The sequence below is a fragment of the Sinocyclocheilus anshuiensis genome, unplaced genomic scaffold, assembly GCF_001515605.1.
Source record: "Sinocyclocheilus anshuiensis isolate Anshui unplaced genomic scaffold, SAMN03320099.WGS_v1.1 scaffold224, whole genome shotgun sequence".
In the NCBI taxonomy this organism is placed as follows: Eukaryota; Metazoa; Chordata; class Actinopteri; order Cypriniformes; family Cyprinidae; genus Sinocyclocheilus; species Sinocyclocheilus anshuiensis.
Window position 1 is genome coordinate 664,620 of NW_015558577.1, and position 22,048 is coordinate 686,667.

At 37.5% G+C, this 22,048-nt stretch overlaps 2 protein-coding genes across 2 annotated transcripts in view; both read right to left on the reverse strand.

The window, feature by feature from the left end:
* Window positions 1-6: 6 nt before the first annotated feature.
* Window positions 7-19,842, reverse strand: LOC107679715 (casein kinase I-like). The gene is made up of 8 exons (XM_016475351.1): window positions 19,761-19,842; window positions 19,592-19,676; window positions 16,903-17,051; window positions 16,639-16,746; window positions 9,876-9,986; window positions 8,169-8,275; window positions 5,621-5,644; window positions 7-3,496 (listed from the first exon to the last, which is right to left on the reverse strand). Exons 1-8 carry the CDS (start codon window positions 19,806-19,808, stop codon window positions 3,442-3,444), a joined length of 687 nt encoding a protein of 228 aa, XP_016330837.1. The 5' UTR covers window positions 19,809-19,842; the 3' UTR covers window positions 7-3,441.
* Window positions 19,843-19,932: 90 nt separating this feature from the next.
* LOC107679703 (casein kinase I-like) overlaps window positions 19,933-22,048 on the reverse strand; it is a 53,401-nt gene continuing 51,285 nt past the window's right edge. The window contains exons 7-8 of the mRNA XM_016475332.1: window positions 20,115-20,266; window positions 19,933-19,977 (exon numbers count right to left, since the gene is read on the reverse strand). Coding sequence (XP_016330818.1) covers window positions 19,933-19,977; window positions 20,115-20,266 — 197 coding nt within the window. The remainder of the gene's footprint in view (window positions 19,978-20,114; window positions 20,267-22,048) is intronic.

A 22,048-nucleotide genomic window follows, 5' to 3' on the forward strand; every position in this document is an offset into this window, starting at 1 on the left:
AGACTTGCAGTAGCATGTTTAAGGCATTACGCAGCCACAGAATAACAGTGTATCAACTTCATGCCCACAATGTTCTTCAGTGCCCCATTTACAAGTAGTTTCCATTGCTTTCGGGACTCAAGAGCCATGCACATAAAATCTGCATTAATGTCACTAACTTCAACTTTAGGAGAATAACTCTATTTACCGCTCTGTATGTAAATCTGCAGCTCAGTAAAGTGACCAGAACCGTGATACAAAAGCAAAGGCAATTCAAAGGAAATGGAATGGTACACAAAAACCTCTCCAAAGGACCCAGAATGCTTCCTGAACGGCCTGACTTTTGGGGAATCAATTGCTTTTGTGGAATTATTGTGTGTTTAAACGTCAAATGGACTTAGAAGGCCATAACACCATCTTTATTAAAACAAAACCTACAAAAAAGGTACAAAAACATATGGTACAATCTTAAAAAAAGGGAAAATTAAAGATTAAAATGGTTTGAAATAGTCATCACCTTGCAGTTGACAAGAGAGCCAGCAAGTCATTATGATCGCATTATCCAAAATTCCAGTAATAAGGAATAACGTCTGTGCCATCCCTCATCAAACTACTTCAAATAGCATATTAAGAGTGTGATTTCAGTGTAGTGTTTTACATGGACGAGTCATTTTTATCCAGCTATTGGCGCCTTAATCACCGTCCGCTCATAATCCCAAAGTACATCTTACATCTGCATGTAGGACTAGCTTCCTCATCCGTTAATCCAAAACTAAACGATTTCACATTCCACTTATATCCGAAAAACAATTCCAGACGGCTCCGTAACAAGCCAAGGCCTCCCACTTTGACTTGGGAAGAGCGTCAACAAGAATTAAGGGGTTAAATCCTGCAAAATCATTCTTCTTAGAGCCAGACGCACCTGGCGACAGCAAGCAGTGCACATCCAGAAATACTAAATCGTCTTCCAACTCTAGCGAGGCACGTAATACATATCGTTAAGAGAAGAACATTAAATAAAATGCAGCCTCGACGCACGTGCGAGACAATTTTTCAAGAGTATTATTATTCAAGTACTTTTCACAGAATAATTTAGACCCAAAGTGACTTGCATCACAGTGGACAAGCATAAGGAATATCTATTAAATAACCGTCACATCAGAAATACATGGAACGTTTTTTGCGCATTTGCGAAAACGGTTGGTTGACTCCTCTCTATAACCGCCAACCGGAGATTTGAACACAACTTTCGTTCCTACACGGTGGAAATGGTTCCACAAGGTGAATCCAAAAAGGAATGGGTCAGTGAGAGCTCACCAAGTTACTATTTACATATATAAACGAGTGGAAACAGATGGCTGGATTACTCAACTGATGAGTTAAGAGGTGGAAACATGCTAATAAAGAATCTGTGCCCATTTGCCATATCGATTTGGTCCAACACGCTCATTTATCCACTGCTTCTGTAGGAACATTCAAAGCATGCCATCTGTAGGCCCTCAGGAGGGATTTCCAAAATACATAATGGGCATGACAGATTCTTCAAACAGCCTCGTTTACCTCCGTTACTTATGAAAGACGAGTTCAGAGGTCAGTAGCATACAGCAACGCGCACAGGCTGACGTAAACGAGGGCCTAAGAAAATTTTAGTGCAGTCACACACTCCTATGGCTTCTCTCTCAACTTTTGTACGGTGATCAAAATAAAATAAAATAATAGTTAATATAATTTCTTACATTAATTCACATTTGCTATACATTAGAAAGATCACAAAATAAAAACATGGATTTAATGCTGTGAATAAGTGAACGGTGAAACCAAAAAATGAGCAAGGCAACATCACGACTTGAGATGAGCGACAAAAAACGACGACAACAGAACTACAGTAATCGTTTCGCATATAACCCCATTTTACGTAATTCCTGCCTTAAGGATTGCGCTCAGGAAAGGACCGCCTCATCCATGCAAGAGGTCAAGGGCTGCCCCATCTCAGAATACGCTTATGGCCACTATATATAGTTTACGAACAGGCCGTTTCAATGGGTCTTCCTGTGTTTTCGGCCACATAATCCGATTTGTGTTCGATTTTGTTGATTCGAACCCTGTCGAGCGAGGTTCCTAAAGGGAATGAGACACGTATCAGGTCAGTATGAAGGCATGGGAGGAGTTTCATAATGTCCTATTGCAGGTGGTATCTGCCGAGTAATGTTAAGGCATTAAATCGAGATGTTTCGCAGTGGCAATCACTACCGTCAGTCTGCGTCCTCCCAGGTTCCAGCTCACGACAACTACTAAAACAAGGAAACGCCTGCCGAATGGCCATTATAACATTATTTGCGGCATCTTTCGTTTAATATGACCAAGTTGAGGTGTTTTCCAAGCCACTCTGGCACATGAAACGTTATTCTCATCCTGAAGAATTAGCAGTTTTCAGGCATAAAAAACAACATCTATTAGGAACTGGTCGTGGGAATAATAAGTGACTATATGGACCGAAAGATACAAAAACGCAGAAGGAAAGTCTTACTGGCCACCTCAGCCAATAGAAAAGCAGCCAGCTGTACGTCAAAGCAGTACGATATCGTAAGAGGAGAAAGCAGCATGACTGGCTGGTGGGTTGAAGTGGGAGGAGTGCTTTAGAACAAGCAGCTTAAATACTAGTCAGTGGAACGGAGACGCGCATGACGAGCGCCGCTCATCGTTACCACTGGAAACAGCTGCTTATGTCACACTTTCACAAAGTTCACGTGTAAAGGCCAGCTAGCGTCATTACGACAGTTATCTGTTTTGCGCTTTGCCCATGTACGTTAAATCACTCCAATAAGATACGACGAAGAAATCTGCTAGTCATATTCTAAGGCTTCGACCACTTCCTGGCAGCATGAGAACCAACAATCAGCCAACAAATACACAAACAAACATTTCAAAAGGGTTAAGTGAAATCAAAAAGCTACCGTCTCGTCTCGTGTGGAGTGGAAGTGGGCAGGGAGGTGCTCGGGGGAGGAAAAGGTCTGCGGTTCGAGCTCCAGCATGGGCGACTTTGTCTCTCTCCCTCCCTCTATGTCACACAAAGGGCTAGAACTGTGCCTGTCATGGAGGAAGAGGACGAGAGGGCACATTCAGAGACTTCCTCCACAGCACGTCCACCGCCGAGGATGAGGGGAACGAAAAAAGCAAAACAGCAAAGGAAGTGCAGTGCTGTTCCAGTGCTTTGAGATCCTTAGGTTTGCGTGAAGATCCTAGAGACAGTCTGAGGATGAGGCCCGTCGCTGCCTAAATTAAGATGTGGAAGAAAACAAACGAAACGAAACAAAGACAATCCCCACAGAGACAACGTGTGCATGCCTCGTACATCGGTCCCCAACTCAATTGGAGGGCTCGCTGTTGTCGTCTTGTAAAATTTCTTTATTTGAACGCTCTAAAAACAACCAAAGGAACGGACTGTGCGGAGAGGCCGGAGGTTCATTTGTGCCGTTGAGTGTTCTTCTTCCTCTTCCTCTTGAAGAAACAGCAGCACCTGAGGACAAACACAGGTTAAGGTTAGAGATGGCAGGCAATTAGCTTGTTATTCCAACCTAATAATGAAGCATCTGCCCTCTAGCTACACATGCGCTGTCACTATGTAGTTGCCTTTGTAAATCTTAAATAAAGCAGGTATGTGGGTTACGCTTCATATTGTCAGCACTTTCTATAATGCATTAGTATATTCGTATCAACCTAAATGCTACATATAAAAAGACAATAACTGGTCAAAGTTAATAAAAAGGAAACTTAAAGACATTTAAGTTTCATCAAAAGCATCAACAACAGAATGTTAAACAGCAACAACACGACAGAATGGGTCAGGGAAAACAAGGCACATGCAGTGGAAGAGAACAGCTCCAGACTGACACATTGAAAAGTGATAGACTTCACTAAACATGTTTCTAATGGATACTGCTAAACAGCCAGTAAATCCGACGGTGAGTAACAGGCAATCACTAGCTGTATCGTTTAGGTTCACTGCGGTTGTTAATGAAAAGTCATACTGAATATGCAGTGTCCTGCAAAAACATGCAGTTCCTTAACCAAGTCTGCCTTTTTACTAAATACTACACTGAAATTACATTCTCTGTACTATTTTTAGTTAGAAACACTTTTTTTTTTTTAAATCACGTCATGAACAATTAAAGGGATAGCTCACCCAAAAAATTCTGTCATTAATTACTCACCCTCATGTTGTTCCAAACCCGCAAGTCCTTTGTTCATCTTCGGAACATAAATTAAGATATTTTTGATGCATTCCGAGAGCTCTCTGACCCTCCCATAGACAGCAAGGATCCTTACCCGATCAAGGTCTAGAAACATAGCAAGGAGATTGGTAAAATAATCCATGTGACATCAGGGGTTCAACCGTAATTTTACAAAGCTACGAGAATACTTTGTGCGCAAAAGAAAAAAAAAAAACGACTTTATTCAACAATTCGTCTCTTCCGCGTCACCCTGGCGCCATTTTGGAGAGTATCTACTAAAAGTAAACAGCGTATGCTGTTCTGTGTCAGCTGCGTCACGCAGATACGCTGTTTTCGTTCTGATCAAAGCGTAAACTACGTAAACGGTGCATCTGCGTGACACAGCTGACACAGAATAGCATACGCTGTTTACTTTCAGTGGATACTCTCCAAAATGGCGCCGGGTGACGTGGAAGAGACGAATTGTTGAATGAAGTCTTTTTTTTTTTCTTTTGCACACAAAAAGTATTCTCGTAGCTTCGTAAAATTGCGGTTGAACCCCTAATGTCACATGGATTATTTTACCGATCTCCTTGCTACGTTTCTGGACCTTGATCGTGTTAATTACATTACTGTCTACATTATTGTCTACAGAGGATCAGAGAGCTCACGGGATGCATCAAAAATATCTTAATTTGTGTTTAGAAGATGAATGGAGGTCTTACAGGTCTGGAAGGAATTAATGACAGAATTTTCATTTTTGGGTGAACTAACCCTTTAATAATGGCCAAACAGCGAGAAATTAGTTCCTAAATTTAATACATAGGGTTAGGGGTTTATTAAAAAACAGTGTAAGACCTAGCAATACTTGGTTTGCCTGGGAGATTATGACCTTCTAACAATATTATTGACCATATTAAAATATATATATTGAAATAAATTTAAAATTGTGAAGCAACATGCTATTACTAAACAACTTCATGGCTGTGAAATTGCAAAAAATGAAACAGAATTAATTCTGATTATGACAACCAATTTATATCAAATAAAGTTACTAATGTTGTGGTATAAAATCTGAGACTTAGTTGAGTCTGCATACTTCTGTAAGGAACTGTGTATGTTCATTTAACCTCTACATCCTCATTCCGTTCGGTTTCTGTAAATAAGCTAAAGTTGGGCTATTAAAGACTTCTCAGTGTACCTCCAATCAACTTTATTTTATTCAACTTTAATTTTAAACTTTAGGGCATTTCAGTCTCTCAAATCAGACTTTGAGCAAACAGACCTCTGTTTCAAACTCACAGACCATGAACAGCTACATTAGCCTACAACTATGTAAGTAGATCTGGGTGTAAGCGTGATCTATATGGCCACAGTCTAGGCTGGTCCACTCCCCTTGGGTTTGATGTGGACTGGAGAGAGGGACTCACCACAGGTTGAGCATTTTCACGCAGCTACAGAAGAGTGAGAAAAGACAGAGATTATTACACAGAGGTGAGACGATGAGACAAACCTAATGTCGGCGACAAAAGACCAACAGGAAGACACAGACAGAAAGAGAGAGAGAGACAGACTCAGTGGATAGTGTAGATCTAAAACATCTGCTCAATTCATGGTCACCTTGTATTAAGTAATATCATAATAAATATTTTATTTATCCCTGTTTGTAAAATTCTAAAACAGATGGCCAACAGAAAAAAAGAATGGGAGAAAAAGGGGTAGAGAAGAAAAGGAACAGAAAGGGTTTGGAGAAGTGTAGTGTTGTCCTCAGCTCACCAGCCCACCGCTCTACTAGTGAATATAATATAACATAAACATGCTTCAGCTTGACCAATGGGTCTCTGCCACTATAAAACATTTGGTATGATTGTTTTGTACAAATTAAGCCAAGTAAATTCCATCAACCATGGTATAAAAAAAAAATCACAAATTTCATTAGGTAGTAGGTTCTTCAAAAGTTGTCAAAAAGCAACCTCATGTAATAGGGAGAAATCCAACAACAACGAAAAACAGGTTACATTTAAATATATAAAAATCTAATTTGCTTTGATTTTTAGCACAAGACTTTTGACAATTAAAAATGTTTTATAGCACCACGATGATGCAAAACACTTCATAATTTAATTTAAAATAGCCTTTAATGCAGCATTCAACAGGTTTTGACAGTTTTACAGCTTAAAATGCAGCTCCTTCAATCAGAATTATATGTTTGATATATATCAGCTATGTTTATAACACATTTATAATTTAACTGTGTCACTCAGTAATGATAGCATATGTACATGAGATATAAAAAAAATTAGATAGTAGATAGTAAAAGTGTTCTTACATTCTTGGTTATTCAACTCCAATAACATGTAATATTTTAAAGCTCACAGGGTTTAGAGACATGTTTTTGAACACCATATTTGTGGTTTAAAGATTAAAAAAAATATATATATATATATATATAACTAACTGAATGCATCTCACCGGAAAAGTGACAATGCCATTTTTTTAATCTCAGTAAAATTATTTTAATGCTTGTGTTCTTTCTTAGAAAATGGAATAAGAATGTTTGTACCTATGCTCATGAAAGACATTTACTGTAGGATGTAACTAATTAAAAAAAGCATTAAATAAACAAAAATAAATAAAATAAAGAGTATAAAAAAACCATACCGACTCATTTGCTCCTCTACATCTATGCAAAGCAAAACAATCCATGACTTGGCATCTAGTTGGAAGACACAGTCATGAGCTAAGCATGGGGCATAAAACAGATGCCAAACACGAATAGTGTGAAGCCCTGATGACGATTCTCGTTTTTGGATGGACTTTCCTTTTAATGTAATGTTATGTAAAGTAGAAGCTGCTACTATAGCTCAAGTGGAAGTGTTCTATCATTACAGGCTGAATCTTTAAATAAGGATATGTAACAATGCTAAAGCAATCAACAGGTTGCTACATTCAAGAAACAAGGAAATGCAAAGAAGAAAGATCAGAGAGATTAGAAGAAAGACCTCTGGTGAGCATTAATACTGTGTAATAACCATGGCGACCTTGTGTGTTTGTGCAATCCTGTTAACTGATAAAGGCAGCTGCTGTCTGTGCCACTTTCAAGTCTGTGCATCAATAAATCAAAGACAGAGGGCTTTTTAAGATATCAAAGAACTACAAGAATAAGTGTTTAAAATTATATCAGACAGGACGTTTTATATGACAAACTCAAATGCACATTGGGTGCTTTAGAAGAATAGAAAACTACAGAGTGTAACAGTTGTCTTTCAAAATACTGTCTTTAAAAATATAAACTACCAGTCAAAAGTTTGGAATTATAAAGATATTTTATGTTTTTGAAATAAGTCTCTTATTCACACCGAGGCTGTATTTATTTGATCAGAAATACAGAATAAAAAATATTAATAAATATTAACATTAAATATTACAAGAACGGTTTTCTACTTGAATATATATTAAAATGTATTTTATGTATTTCCAGTGATGGCAAAGCTGAAGACTGGAGTAATGGCTGCTGAAAATTTAGATTTGCAACAGAAAATAAATAAATAAAATTAAAAACAAAAATAATTTGAGAACAGTAATAATATTTCACAATATTATTGTTTTTACTGTATTTTTTATTAAATAAATGCAGCCTTGGTGAGTGTAATAGACACCTTACAAAAACATTTTAAAAAATTATCAAAATTATTCCAAACTTTTGAATGGTAGCATTCCTATTTCATTCAAAACTAAAAAAGTGCCTATTTAAAAAAAAAAAAAAAAAAGTGCAAATAAGAAATGGATAATTTTATCCAATATAATGTTCCATTAAACATTTTGGGTACACAGAGCACTACAGGGGAGCAGATGGGAATGGATCAGAGAGGGCAGGGGTGAAATCATTTAAAGACCCAGAGTGCTAAAGGACAGCTTGTGTCAGTTAATACACAAGGCATAGACAACAGAAACCTGTGAGAAGCCATGTGCACATACTTGGCCTCATCCACCACTTCCACTTCTGCCTGTGCTGTGATTGGTGCGTTTGAGTGGGCCGCCAGCGGGTCGTCTGCATTCAGTTCACCATTAGTTGAGCTCACCACCTGTGGCAGAAAAGAATTAATTCAAATAAAATCAAATTATTGGGTGGCCTCAGCGTAAAAATTTTATTTTAATAAGAGAGTTCAAGAGAAGCTCTTTAGAGAACTTTAATACGTTTTTCTGTGCAAGTAACTACTGAAAGGCAGTAACTGAGGAAAATCATTTACTACCATACTTGCTTATGAAAGGTCAAAATATTCCTGGTTAAATGCAACCTTAACTTTATAACCAACTGAAAATAATTTCAATTTCAAGCTTATGAAATGATAAATGATTTTCACAGAACACATCTTAAATCTATAGGGCTAATTCTTGTATTGCTGTGTGTTTTCTCATTGTATGTAAATTATTCAAATTTCTTTAACCTAGAATATTTAAAAATACTTTGAAAAAAACTTTAAAAAAAAAAATACTTTGCTACCACCAGTCAATCCAAAAAATAATAATATAAAATGTAGCCATATTGATATTCATGCTAGGGCTGCACGATTAATCGAATGCGATTGTCATGCGCATTTTGATAGTAATGCCGGTTCTGTAATCAGCAGGAAATCATCATCACGTGCTTTCAGATGGAGCAGAATTTACTACACAGGCCTTTGGATGGGGATTTACTGCTGACCACAGAACCGTGCTTCACTGAAAGATACGCATGACAATCGCACCTGCTGTCGAATCGCAATCTCGATTCCATTTCGATTTATCGTGCAGCCCTAATTCATGCTATTATTTAAAAAGCCAATGTTCTATTATTTTAGTTGTCCGAGTCTCACCAGATCAACTAATGTACAGAATCGAGAGAAAAAAAAAACACTTTCACTACTCTTCACTACATAACACTTTCATACAGTAGCCCCAAAAAGTATTTTCACTCTTAAGTCACACTTAATGTAATACCATTTGGTTTATTATTTTGTCATCTAATATATCTTTACATATTACAGAATTTCCCTCAGTTCAATAAAGAAGCCATCTAAATAAGCTCTAGGACTGTCAGCAGCATTTCTCAGTCGCCTACTGGAGGCACCTACTGGATAAAAGTGAAGCAAGCAGCGCATGGTGGTGAATCTGCATGTTTGGCGCCATCTCAATCAAATACATGCACTGAACTGTGCTTTGTGTACTGTAGAGTGCGAGAGATGGCGATACTAGGCCCTAATGTCAGCTGTACCAAATTACCACAACAGGGGTTACAAATAATCTCAGCCTCTGCGTGACATATGCCGCGTTTCATTCAATTCAGAAAGTTGGAATTTACACCCTCACACTCAGAAAAGTGATAGAATATGAAAATGTCACATTTCCAACCTCCTACTTGGAAAATTCCAATAGAATGCCACTTGACAGCGTTCTTCCAACTTGGACAATGGAATGCTATACGGTTAGAATTCGGAAATATTAAGGTTGGAATATCCCACATTCAAACACTTTCACACTTTGAATGAAACACAGCATTTCTACATTTTATAAATAAGAACAAGAATTGCCAAACAGGGGAACCCATAGAGGAAGTGTTCTAGAGCAGGTGGGGTGCGCTGCTGCAGATGGCCGCAGACATGAGTGCACACAGGAGGAGGAGTCGAGCGAGGGGTGAAGCAGTACCTGCACTGAGCCTCCGTGCCTGTCCGCTGTCAGGTGCGAGGTCAGGTAGGAGGAGTTTGTCTGGCGGTTGGGCTGCACCTCCCAAGCTCCTCTGCGGTCGGAGATGGCCGTCTGTGCGGATGGAGGAGGTGCGGGAAGAGGCACAGGAGGGGGGAGGTGTGGTGAGTGAGCGAGAGCGGGCGGAGTGAGGCCAGGTGGCATGCAGCACAATGCAGGAATGGAAATCAACAAGAAACAAAAAGAGCCAGTCAAAGCCAGGAAACGGCATTAGTGACTGTGGACCAGTCGTCCAATCAAACCAAGCAAACACCACAAAATAAACACAAGGAGACATTAAAACAGAGGAAACTCAAGAGAAAACTTTCTGAAAGCTGTTGAATGCCAAGTGGACACTACATGTAGCAAATCAGGCATCCAACACTGAGTTCCGACTGAAATATCTGACAGCATAATTTCAATAATTAAAGGGCTAGTTCAACCAAAAATAAAAATTACCCCATGATTTACTCACCCTCAAGCCATCCTAGGTGTATATGGCTTTATTCTTTCAGATAAATATAATCGCAGTTACAATAAAAAATGTTCTGGCTCTTCCAAGCTTTATAATGGGAGTGAATGGTGGTCAAGATTTTGAAGCCCAAAAAAGTGCATCCATCCATCATAAAATGTACATATGTCACGGCTCTGGAGGGTTAATAAAGGTCTTCTGAAGTGATGCGATGCGTTTGTGTAAGAAAAATATAGATATTTAAAATGTTATGAACCATAATCTCTAGCTTCCTCTAACTGTCGTAGACACGTTAACGAGAAAGTGGCGTTCCAGTGGATGACGTAGGACATAGATGTAGCATAAGCTCCGGTGAGACATGATGAAGGGAAGCGAGGAGGAGAGAGCAAAACAAAACACTGGTCACAAATTATAAGTACAAAATTAGGATTTGTAAAGAAAAATATCAGCAAAACCAAAAACCATCATTGGTTTTCCTTTGGTTGGTTCTCACAACACTAGCATATTCTCACCGGAGCTTACGCTACGTCCTATGTCTTCCTCTAGAACACCACTCTCTCGTGTACACAAGTACAACAGTTAGCGGAAGCTAGAGATTACAAAGTTTATAGAGTTTTTATTTTTCTTACACAAACACAACAATTTGCTTCAGAAGGCCTTTATTAACCCCCCGGAGCCATGTGGAGTACTTTTTATAATGGATGGGTGCACTTATTTGGGCTTCAAAATAGGGCTGGACGATATGGCCAAAATTTATATCACGATATATTTCTTAATTTCGGTCGATACAATATAATTCCGATATCGATATGAACACTCTAGGATGGCTTGAGGGTGAGTAAATCATGGTGTAATTTTCATTTTGGTGAACTGTCCCTTTAAGAGAACTAAAATACTATCTATAGCTATGTTTCGCATAAAATTCAACCTGATGGCTCATATTCTGCCATTTATAAGTGGACAAGATGGAATTAACAGAAAGCTCAACACATTCTGAGTCAGACAAGAAACACAAGAACATACAAAAAAATCCAAATTCAATTTCTGAAACTGCAGTGTGCAGTATACAGCTTCAGGACAACCCCCCGGTTAATCACTAGTGTGAATGTGAAAGTGTTTTGTGGTGGACACGATAGTTTGGTAGTGTGAAAATATAGCGGAAAATATAATTAACTTAATTACTTTTGCATTTAGTGGCAGGATTGAAGTAACTTAAAAGATGTGTTTATTGATCCATTCATTTTAAGCAGAGATATTTTTTTTTAGAAGTTAAGAGTCCTAATCTACTGTTTCCTAAATTATGATGATATTAGGAAACAAATATTTAAATTTAAAAAATCAATATATATTGTGAACAGTTTTATATCTGGAACGCTGGTTCTAGACACACGACCAAAAACATAAGGTGCAATGGGGTTAAAGGCACATCTTCAGGAAAATGTGTTTTTCACTACTCACACAGTGTATGACTTCAGAGAAAATACACACTATATGGACAAAAGTATCAGGGGCCGGTTGCACCAGCTGTACGTAAGTTACAACTTAGCCTAATTTTGACGTAAATGGGCACTAAGTTACAACTTACGCACTACTAAATATATTTTCGTTGCACCATTACACTTAGTTGAGGTGTAACTACATATAAACTAAATATTATGGAAGCGTCTGGTCAGGAGTAACGGTTGGAATAAAATAGCAGACTGAGTGAACTGCATCAATATGCTGTTCTTTTACCCAACCTTCAATCCTTTAGGCATATATGATGCTGCTGACATTTACACTCACGTACATATTAAGAGAGAGAACAATGTGAATAAACATACTTTGTTTCTTTTTTAGCGCGTCTTCAACACCCCATCTACAGTGCGCCTCTGTGCGCTTCGGCCCGTGTTGCGCATGTCAGATTAAATAAATAAATGGCATTTCTTATGTTTTTTTTTTCTTTCAGTATTTATTGATCCTTATTTCAATTACAGTTTCTGAATGTTATTTACATATAAAAATAGCTTACATGTAGGCTAATGTTACTAATATATAGTTTTTAATGGAAACTTGTTTATATTTTTACCGTTAGTATACGTGAGGCAAAATAAGTTAGAATGAAGGATAAATTAAAATTCATAGCATTTAAACAAGTTCTGCTCGCATATTTGAAGGTTTCTATTGGATGATTTAGGGTAAACGTCATATTATGCGACTACGCATTACTTTACAGAGAGTTTACGAACTACTTATTACGTCCTGCCTTACGAACAGCTGGTGCAACCAAATAATGTATAGATTTAGTTACAAACTAGCTAGTAGTTACTAAGCCTCTAGTGTGGACTTAACGTTCTAATTTAAGTAAGAACTTACGAAAGGCTGGTGCAACCCTACCCAGGACACCTGACCATTATTACATCGACAGGGACCTTAATGACATTGAATTCTAAATACATAGACATCACTATGGAATTGGGTCCCCTTTGTAATAATAGCTTCCGCTCTTCTGGAAAGCCCTTTCACAACATTTTAGAGTATTTCAGTGGGAATTTTTGCCCATTCATCCAGTAGAGTATTTGTGAGGTCAGGCACTAATGTTGGACGAGAAATCTGGCTCGCAATCTCTGTTCCACTTCATCCCAAAGATGTCCGATGGGGTTAAGGTGAGGGCACTGTGAGAGCCACTCAGGTTCTTCCACGTCTTTATGGACCTTGCGTTATGCACTGGGGCACAGTCATGCTAAAATAGAAAAGCATTGTCCAAAATGTCTTTGTATACTGAAGCGTAAAGATTTCCCTTCACTAAAAGTAAGAGTCCCAGCCCAACCCCTGAAAATCAGCCCCATACCACTATCCCATCTCCACCAAACTTTCCAGTTGGCATAATGCAGTCTGGCAGGTTACGTTCTCCTGGCATCTACAAAACCATCAGACTGCCAAACAGAGAAATGTGATTAATCACTCCACAGAACATGTTTCCACTGCTCCAGAATCCAGTGGCAGCATGGTTTACACCACTCCATGACGCTTGGCAAAGCACTCCATGAAGCTCCCGAACAGTTTTTGTGTTGTTATTAAAGCCAGTGGCAGTTTGAACTCTTCAGCCATAGAATCAGCAGAGCATTGGTGACTTTTATGCACAATGCACCTTAATGTCACATAAATGTCATTGAAAATAATCCAACAATGTCATGCCAACAAATGGAAAAGTCAGCCAGCTATTTATCAGTTACTGTGCCTTTAGTTCTAACAGCAGGGGCAGTTTTTTTACCCTAAAGGTACCCAAAAGTGAAAATTCTGTCATGATTTACTCACCCTCAAGTTGTTACAAACCTGTATGAGTTTCATTCTTCTGTTTTAGCCACTGACTTCCATAGTATGAAGAAAAAAATCTATGGAAGTCAATGGCTACCAGCAACTACCCACATTCTTTAAAACATATTGTGTTCTACAAAAGAAATTAATTCATACAGGTTTGGAACCTCATTAGGGTGAGTAAATTACGACAAAATTTGAGTGAACTATCCCTTCAAAAAACATACTTTTTCATATTGTTAAAGGGGTAGTTCACCCAAAAATGAAAATTAGGCTGCGTTTTACTCACCCCCGAGGCATCCTAGGTGTATATGACTTTCTTCTTTCAGACGAATCCAGTCAGAGTTATATTAAAAATTGTCTTTGATCTTTCAAGCTCTATCATTGCAGTCAGCGGGTGTTGCATTGCTTCAGTCCAAAAGAAGTTAAATAAAGAGCGCCAATCCATTAAAAAAAAAGTGTCTCACACGGCTCCGGGGGGTGAACAAAGGCCTCCTGTAGCAAATCGATGCGTTTTTGTAAGAAAAATATCCATATTCAAAACGTAATAATCACTTGAATCTAGCTTGCGCTCACTGTTGTAAACTGGAAGCAGTTCCGGGGGAATGACGTATGAGGTCAGCTTTGCGCATGTACTCACCGGCGCATGTGCAACGCTGACCTCATACGTCATGCTCCCAGAACTGCTTCGGTGTACAACTGCTGGTGCAAGCTAGATTAAAGTGACTATTACGTTTGGAATATGGATATTTTTCTTACAAAAACACATCGATTCGCTACAGGAGGCCTTTTGTTCACCCCCCGGCGCCGTGTGAGACACTTTTTTTTATGGATGGGCGCATTTTATTTAACTTCTTTTGGACTGATGCACTGCAAGGACAAAAAAAAAGAAAAGCATTTTTCAAAAAATCGTCTTGTGTTTAATAGATGCAAGAAAGTCATACAGGTTTGCAACAAAATGGGGGTGAGAAAATGACAGGATTTTCATTTTTGGGTGAACTAACCCTTTAAGTTACTGAAAAACTTTTGAATTAATTATCTTTAACAAAACTGAAAATCATTAACAAGAGCTTTTTCTTAAAATATACTTGGTAATTGTATTGAATAAATCTATAACACATTAGATCAAATTAGCACCGAATCAAATTTGGGTTGCTGTCCGTGATCACATCAAGGATCAGCCAAATTTCCACATGCATATATTGCATATTTGGCATTAAAAGAGAATAAAATGAAATGTGCCTTTGACCCCAGTGCACCTTTAGACCTGTTGTACCCCATCTCTTATCAGCAAGTCTATAGAAAAGTACTGTTTAAATCTAAAGACTTTTGTGGTGAAAATTTGAATAGGTGTTGATGTGCCCCAATTAGTGTTGCGATGCCCTCTAAACAGACTCACTAAACACCAGAACCTCCACCAAAATGATGATGAGGCAGTTTGCAGGGCCCTTGTGTCTTTCAGCCAAGGATTTCTAAAGATATCTGCACTCCTCTTCCCTCACAAGAATCATAAGGATACACGTGAATTCAAATCAATGGAATCACCTTAGACATATGATGTCAAGATGTTTTAAAGAACAGATTAGCCAAAATTAAGGTAGTCATCACTTCATTATCTCACCCTGTCTTTGCAAAAGCACCTTTATTCATGAAACAAACATTTTTTTTTTTTTGTTGACTTAAATCTCTTAACCTTGAACTATAAGCACTAATTTGGGTGCACCCCAAATTCAAACACTTGTGAAAATCTTTTATGAACCAAAATTAAACTTTCGTTCAGCAGATGAGTTTGATACAGGGCAAGTTTGTGAGATGTGCAAAGCGGATTTGCTCTTGCAAACGTAAGAGAAAGCCAGAAAAAGCACAAATTGGCAAATGAATCAATATAAAAATAGTCTCCAGTGACATATATACTTGGAAATATATAGTTTTAGGAACTTCTATTCCCAGCATGCACGCTGAGCCATGATGTGCTAAAGCAGTGCATGCTGAAGCAGCCAGTTGCTGAGTGGGCGAGTCTAATGATTTTGTTTAAAGCTTCATGTAGTGGTGCAAAAAAAACCTCTAAAATCAACTCCACCTCTACCAGCTCTGTTTAGAATTCTTCAACAGATGTCATGAAAACATGTCTAGGCCATTATTTCACTTCAAAATTAAATCAAAACTCGTTTTAAAAAAATCTAATTTCTAATTTTTTTGTATTGTGATCTAGTAAGGACCTTTCCCTCCCCCAAATTCTCATTACCAGTAAAAAAAAAAAAAAGCATGCATGCATGTATAAATAAACAAACAAATTTTTCGATAATTTCCACTTTTCTCAACGGTGATTCTCATTACTGTCCTAAAACTTTGCATGACAATAAAAAGAAAAAAGAAAAAACTTTTATTTAAATCACATTCATAACCGTTTAAATTATAATAGTATTGTGAAATATTATTACAATTAAAAATAATTATCTAATTTAATATATTTTAAAATGCAATTTATGCAGGTGGTGGCAAAGCTGATTCTTTTAGCACACTTTATTCCAGTTTTCAGCGTCACATTATTCTTCTGAAATATGCTGATTTATTATTAGTTAAAAATAGTTGTGCTGCTTAATATTTTTGTTAAAACCTGTTGATACTATTTGAAATAGCAATCTTTTGAAAACAATGCAAAAATGTTTACTGTAATTTTTGAACTTGAAAGTTAATGTGACCATGCTTAAAAAAAATAAAAAATTCTTACCGACTTCTACATCAACAATTCTATTTCTTTCTTGTGATCTTGAGGTGAAATATGACCCAGACTTGTTTTGTGAGATTCACCCATTTGGTTCAGGGGAAATATTATCTACCTTTAATAAATGGGTGTGTGGACAGAAACATGAACATGGGACATTTTCTCTTTCCTTTCCCATAATAAAGACAAGGTTCACCAATCTTAAGCTTCCTTAATGAGCAGCGGAAGATTACCTGATTCCTTAAGGGCTGGTGCTGGGAGGGTCTGTCTCTGTGTGCGTGGCTCTCACGCGTGATGGCAGATGCCCCCGAGTCCACGTGGACCGACCCCACCGGTGTGGGCTGAGAAAGACAAACCAAAACACAGAGAGCATCAGTTCCAAGGTGAACTAGCTCTGTGTCTGAGCAACTATAGACCGCAACATTAGGCTGTCTTGCAGAGATGGATAAACTGTGCCACTTTATTCTCTAGGCAGTAAAGATGACATGTTAACTCACAATCTGTCTGCCAACCCAGTCGTACGAGTAATCAAAGGTATATCCTTTTCGTTCAAACAACTCCGTAAACAAGGTCCGCAAGTATTCGTAATCTGGCTTCTCAAAGAAATCCAACCGCCGGACATAGCATAGATAGGTGGCCATCTCCTCTGAAAACACAAATGAGGATAAAGTTACAATGACAATAATCAATAAATAAGAGCAAGGGGAAATCTTGTCTTAAAGTCAACATAAAACATTTCAACAACTCATTTTACTTCTGCAATGTGATATGCTGGTACCCACATGGCAGCTTAATATGTTATTGCATTTAAAAAGGATTACAAAATAGGGTTGTGTGCCTCAACTGATTATATTGTTGTTGACTAGTCTACATAACTAGTTGACTAGTCTAAAAAAAAAACAGTCTGTTTATGCAATCTATTTGTAATAGCCTACTTAATCTATGAATCAAACAGTCAAATCCTATACTGAATGCCGTTGAAAAATAGGTTATATTGAGGGGTGCACACTTTTTTCATTCTGGTTGTCATGAGAGCACCTGGAGATTTGGTTTGGTGCTCACACTGCACATAGCGTGACCCATTAAATATAAATAAAATAATAATAGTATTATTGCACTTTTAGTTTATTTTTAAAATAAAAGAAATAAAACAACAAATAAAGTGTGATAATACTACATTTTAAAATAAAAAAATGAGTATTAAATAAAAAATACACTTATTTTATAGCACACTTAAAAATACAATGCTAAATTGTATTTTTAACTTTTTATTTTTTATATGAATTTTCAACATTTTCAAACCTAAAATCAGCAAGCTTTTATTTTGGCGGGTTGCCGGCAAGTAAGTACATGCGGTGCCGGTTTTACCACTGCCAAGTGAAATGCAGTGAATTAAACTGTTTTGCTCTTAAACCGCCAACATTTATGCTTTCAGTTTGAATGGATATTTTATACAGTATTACAGTTAATTGATCTAAAATGGTGTTGGTGCAGCTGTCAAACATGTCTGTGCGTAAATGAGCATTCATTCTTCCAAAATCTGACCCTAACCTATCTTGGGTCAGAATGTTGTAGCAGAAATCAAGACCAGACCAGGCAACGTTTTCTCAATCTTCTATCCAATTTTGGTAAGCCCATGCAAACTGTAGCCTCAGATTTTTGTCCTTAGCTGACAGAAATGACAGAACAGATGTACCTAATAAAGTGGCTGCTGAGTGTATTTATTAAAATCAGAGTGTGACCCATTAAATATAAATAAAATAATAATAGTATTATTGCACTTTTAGTTTATTTTTAAAATAAAATAAATAAAACAACAAATAAAGTGTGATAATACTACATTTTAAAATAAAAAAATGAGTATTAAATAAAAAATACACTTATTTTATAGCACACTTAAAAATACAATGCTAAATTGTATTTTTAACTTTTTATTTTTTATATGAATTTTCAACATTTTCAAACCTAAAATCAGCAAGCTTTTATTTTGGCGGGTTGCCGGCAAGTAAGTACATGCGGTGCCGGTTTTACCACTGCCAAGTGAAATGCAGTGAATTAAACTGTTTTGCTCTTAAACCGCCAACATTTATGCTTTCAGTTTGAATGGATATTTTATACAGTATTACAGTTAATTGATCTAAAATGGTGTTGGTGCAGCTGTCAAACATGTCTGTGCGTAAATGAGCATTCATTCTTCCAAAATCTGACCCTAACCTATCTTGGGTCAGAATGTTGTAGCAGAAATCAAGACCAGACCAGGCAACGTTTTCTCAATCTTCTATCCAATTTTGGTAAGCCCATGCAAACTGTAGCCTCAGATTTTTGTCCTTAGCTGACAGAAATGACAGAACAGATGTACCTAATAAAGTGGCTGCTGAGTGTATTTATTAAAATCAGCTGAATCAATAGGCAGCGACCAATAACTACAAACATATAAGCCTATTATAAAGCCCACATACACCTGACAGAAGTTTGGCATGTACCAGCAACTAAACATTGTTTAAGGGTATTCTGTTCATTAGGACATTGATATAGGACCTCCTGCTGTCAAGTAAGTTCCTTTTTTTTTTTGATTGTTTGTTTATTGCATAAAAAAATATTTATTTATCTTATTTCAACTATTTATCTTTCACAATATTTGGTCTATCGAGTTATTGAAGTAGGTTTCATTTTTAATTTTATTCCCCTTTAAACCAATATAAAATTTGATACCGGTATTTTCCCTCATAACAAGCTTATAAGCAAGCTTAATTTTTGTATGCCAGTTTCACACAGACTGCAGCAAACTTTTCTGTTTTCTTCTAAATCAAATTACTATCTCAACATGCTCATCTTCTGAGTGGACAATTCCCTGAACCTGTCGCGAGTTACACTGAGAAAACAAACACACCAAGCTCTGATGCAATATGAAATGATTTTGTTTTCCACTCAAGATATATATATAAGCAATGTGTTATTTTTTAAAAAGTATCATTAACATGATAGTAATTTGAAGCAGCGGCAGTATCGTTTAGTCGACTAGTCTTGCGCAACCCTATTACAAAGAAACATTATATTTCCTTTGGAATAATGTGCACTTCTGAATCCTGCAAAAACCAGGATATGTGTATTAAGAAAGTAAACGAGGTCAGTTCTGATTTTATGTTGACTTTAAGATACAAATGCAGCACATGATGGGGGTCTCACCAGGAAAGTTCTCACAGAGAACCTCAATGGGAGTGTTTCGCTTTGTGTCCCCAATCTTCTGGTAGCGTTCCTTCAGTGTGTCAGCCTGCAAAGCACAAAAACAACGTCTGATTTTCAAGAACTAAATTAGTAACCGTTTTAATGGCTTTAACATGCTAGTTCAACATACTTTTAGTCCCTGCCAAGGGAGACTACCCCGGAGGAAATACATGAACATGTGACCCAAGGCCTCAAGGTCATCCCTCCGACTTTGCTCTGCAAAAAAAGTAAATAAAATAGTAACATCATGTACACAATAACATGAAGTTGGCTGGACAATAGAGATGGGAATCATGCGGAATTTAACAGATGAGGTTTTTAGAATGCACATACTCCATGCGGGATATCTGGGGAAATTGAACACATGGACTCACATTACACGTTTACATTGCAAAGCATCAGTCCAACATATTCACGCACTTCTCACCCAGGTGCCACACTGCTCTTAAACTACAGCAGCTTCTCAGAGGGCCTGTGCACTCACCAGCTGAATGGCGATCATCAGGACGGTCTTGAGGGAGAATGTTCGGTCACACAGGTCAAAGAGATCCTCAAGACTAGGGCCGAGCAGCTCCAGAACCATGGCATTGTATTTCCCACAGGGCCCAAAATAGTAGACCTGAGGCAGACCCTCTACTTTAAAAGAAAAACACAAGAAAATTACAGAAACATTAACTACACTTGTCATAACATTCTCTCTTTAAGTGTGTATTTTTAATGAAATTATGATTATATTTCCACAGGAAATGAAACAGAAAAATACAGAAAATTAAGTTTTAACATCCACAGGAATGAATATGTGGCTGTGACGGACTGAAATACAGTGCATTCAGAGGATTGTAATGTTGTTTAAAAAATACTGACTGTTCAGCTGACCAAATATCTTTCTGAAAAAATAAATAAATAAAAAAAACTTTAAGTAGACAAAAGTTTTTTTTTTTTTTTTATTTGTGAGATGGCAAAAATTATATGATCTAGGACCATTATACAGTGTGTGTCATTGTAAAGACTGTAAGTCTATCCGTCACAACCTCATTTTCATCAGTGTTTAATTCAATATAGCGTCTAACCTGGCTAAGTGTCGTCACTTGAACAGGAAAACTCATCTACTCACTAGTCTGCTTTCACAGCCTTTTAATGTGCCTATAAATCATGCTCTTGCAAACTGTTCTAACTCAAACTTTCAGGGAAAATGTTTTTAAAATAAAGACTCAGAGTTCCCAGAAGCTTAATATAGTAGTGATGTTGAAGTCATGTGACTGTAGTGTAGTTCATCAGGCTTCAAAATTTATAAGTTGTGTTCATTTGTAAAGATTATCACGATGAACAAAACTGCATGAATGAAACTTTTGCAGGTCACGGAGCTGATTTTCTACAATAATCCAATGTTGTAGAAGGAACCAGAATAATGCTAACTTCCAGGTTGGCCTACAAAAAAGCATATACATTTGTCTCTAAACTGTATGCATCTTGTGAGGGTGATGTGGGTAGTTTCAGGCAAAGCCTACACTGCTCATTGTGTGGTGGTGTTGTAACACCCCTGAGAATAGAGCACACTGTTGGCCTGCCGATGACTCATCTTGTGTTCAGACTGCACATAACACATATTCAGGTGTTGGTTTCTATCTATCTCTGCTGATTAACTTTCACAAGCTTTCTATCGACACTCCACTGCTAGATGCTGCTGGAACATGTGAGTGGGAATTCAAAGAGTGGCAGGACATTCATATAGTAATTAGGGATGGGCATTCCAAGCAAAAATAATATTCGAAAATCTCTGGGCATTATTCGAAAATTGCACCCCTCCCCCGCATGCTCGCACAAATACCCATAAACAGAGAGAGACTGGATTCACGCTTTCAATCGGTATGATAAACTAATTCAGAAGATAGGCTGTCTTAACTCAAGCCATATAATGATTGTAACGTGCTGAAACATATTAATATAATAAACATAACCGAATGACGGCACTTATTAACATAACAGTCCATGAATTAGCATAAGCCAACTGCTCATAAGGACATTTCCATTTAAAAAAATGGAACCCCTAAAGGGAATAGATACGAGATAGGAGGAAAAATATACTTCGATATCTTCTGTCGCAATTATATCATTAGGTAATTATACTGTATATAAACTGCGGGCATCAGGGAACCGTTATTAATATGCGGCGCATTGAAATTTCTCATGAACTTGTGTTTTACTTTTGAGATTCGCGATCACACGTACGGAGCAGCACTCGGCAGTACTTACCACACATTTTACAAGATTAGATGTTTGTCAGTGGTGCTCAGGATCTGCAAATCATTCGCCATCATCCTATCAGTCATCTCTCCTTACTCTGTTTATGTGGTAAGTGAACTTTCATGTACTGTAATGCAACAGGCTACCGCTAGCAAGCCGCTAACCCTTTAGTGG

Coding starts and splice junctions, on each gene's coding strand:
- LOC107679715 (XM_016475351.1), bottom strand. CDS start 19,808: ATGTTCATGTATTTCCTCCGGGGTAGTCTCCCTTGGCAGGGACTAAAA. Junction 9,987..16,638: donor ACCAGCCCTTAAGGAATCAG/GTAATCTTCCGC, acceptor CCATCCGCACAG/ACGGCCATCTCCGACCGCAG. Junction 3,497..5,620: donor GTGAAAATGCTCAACCTGTG/GTGAGTCCCTCT, acceptor GTTTGTCCTCAG/GTGCTGCTGTTTCTTCAAGA.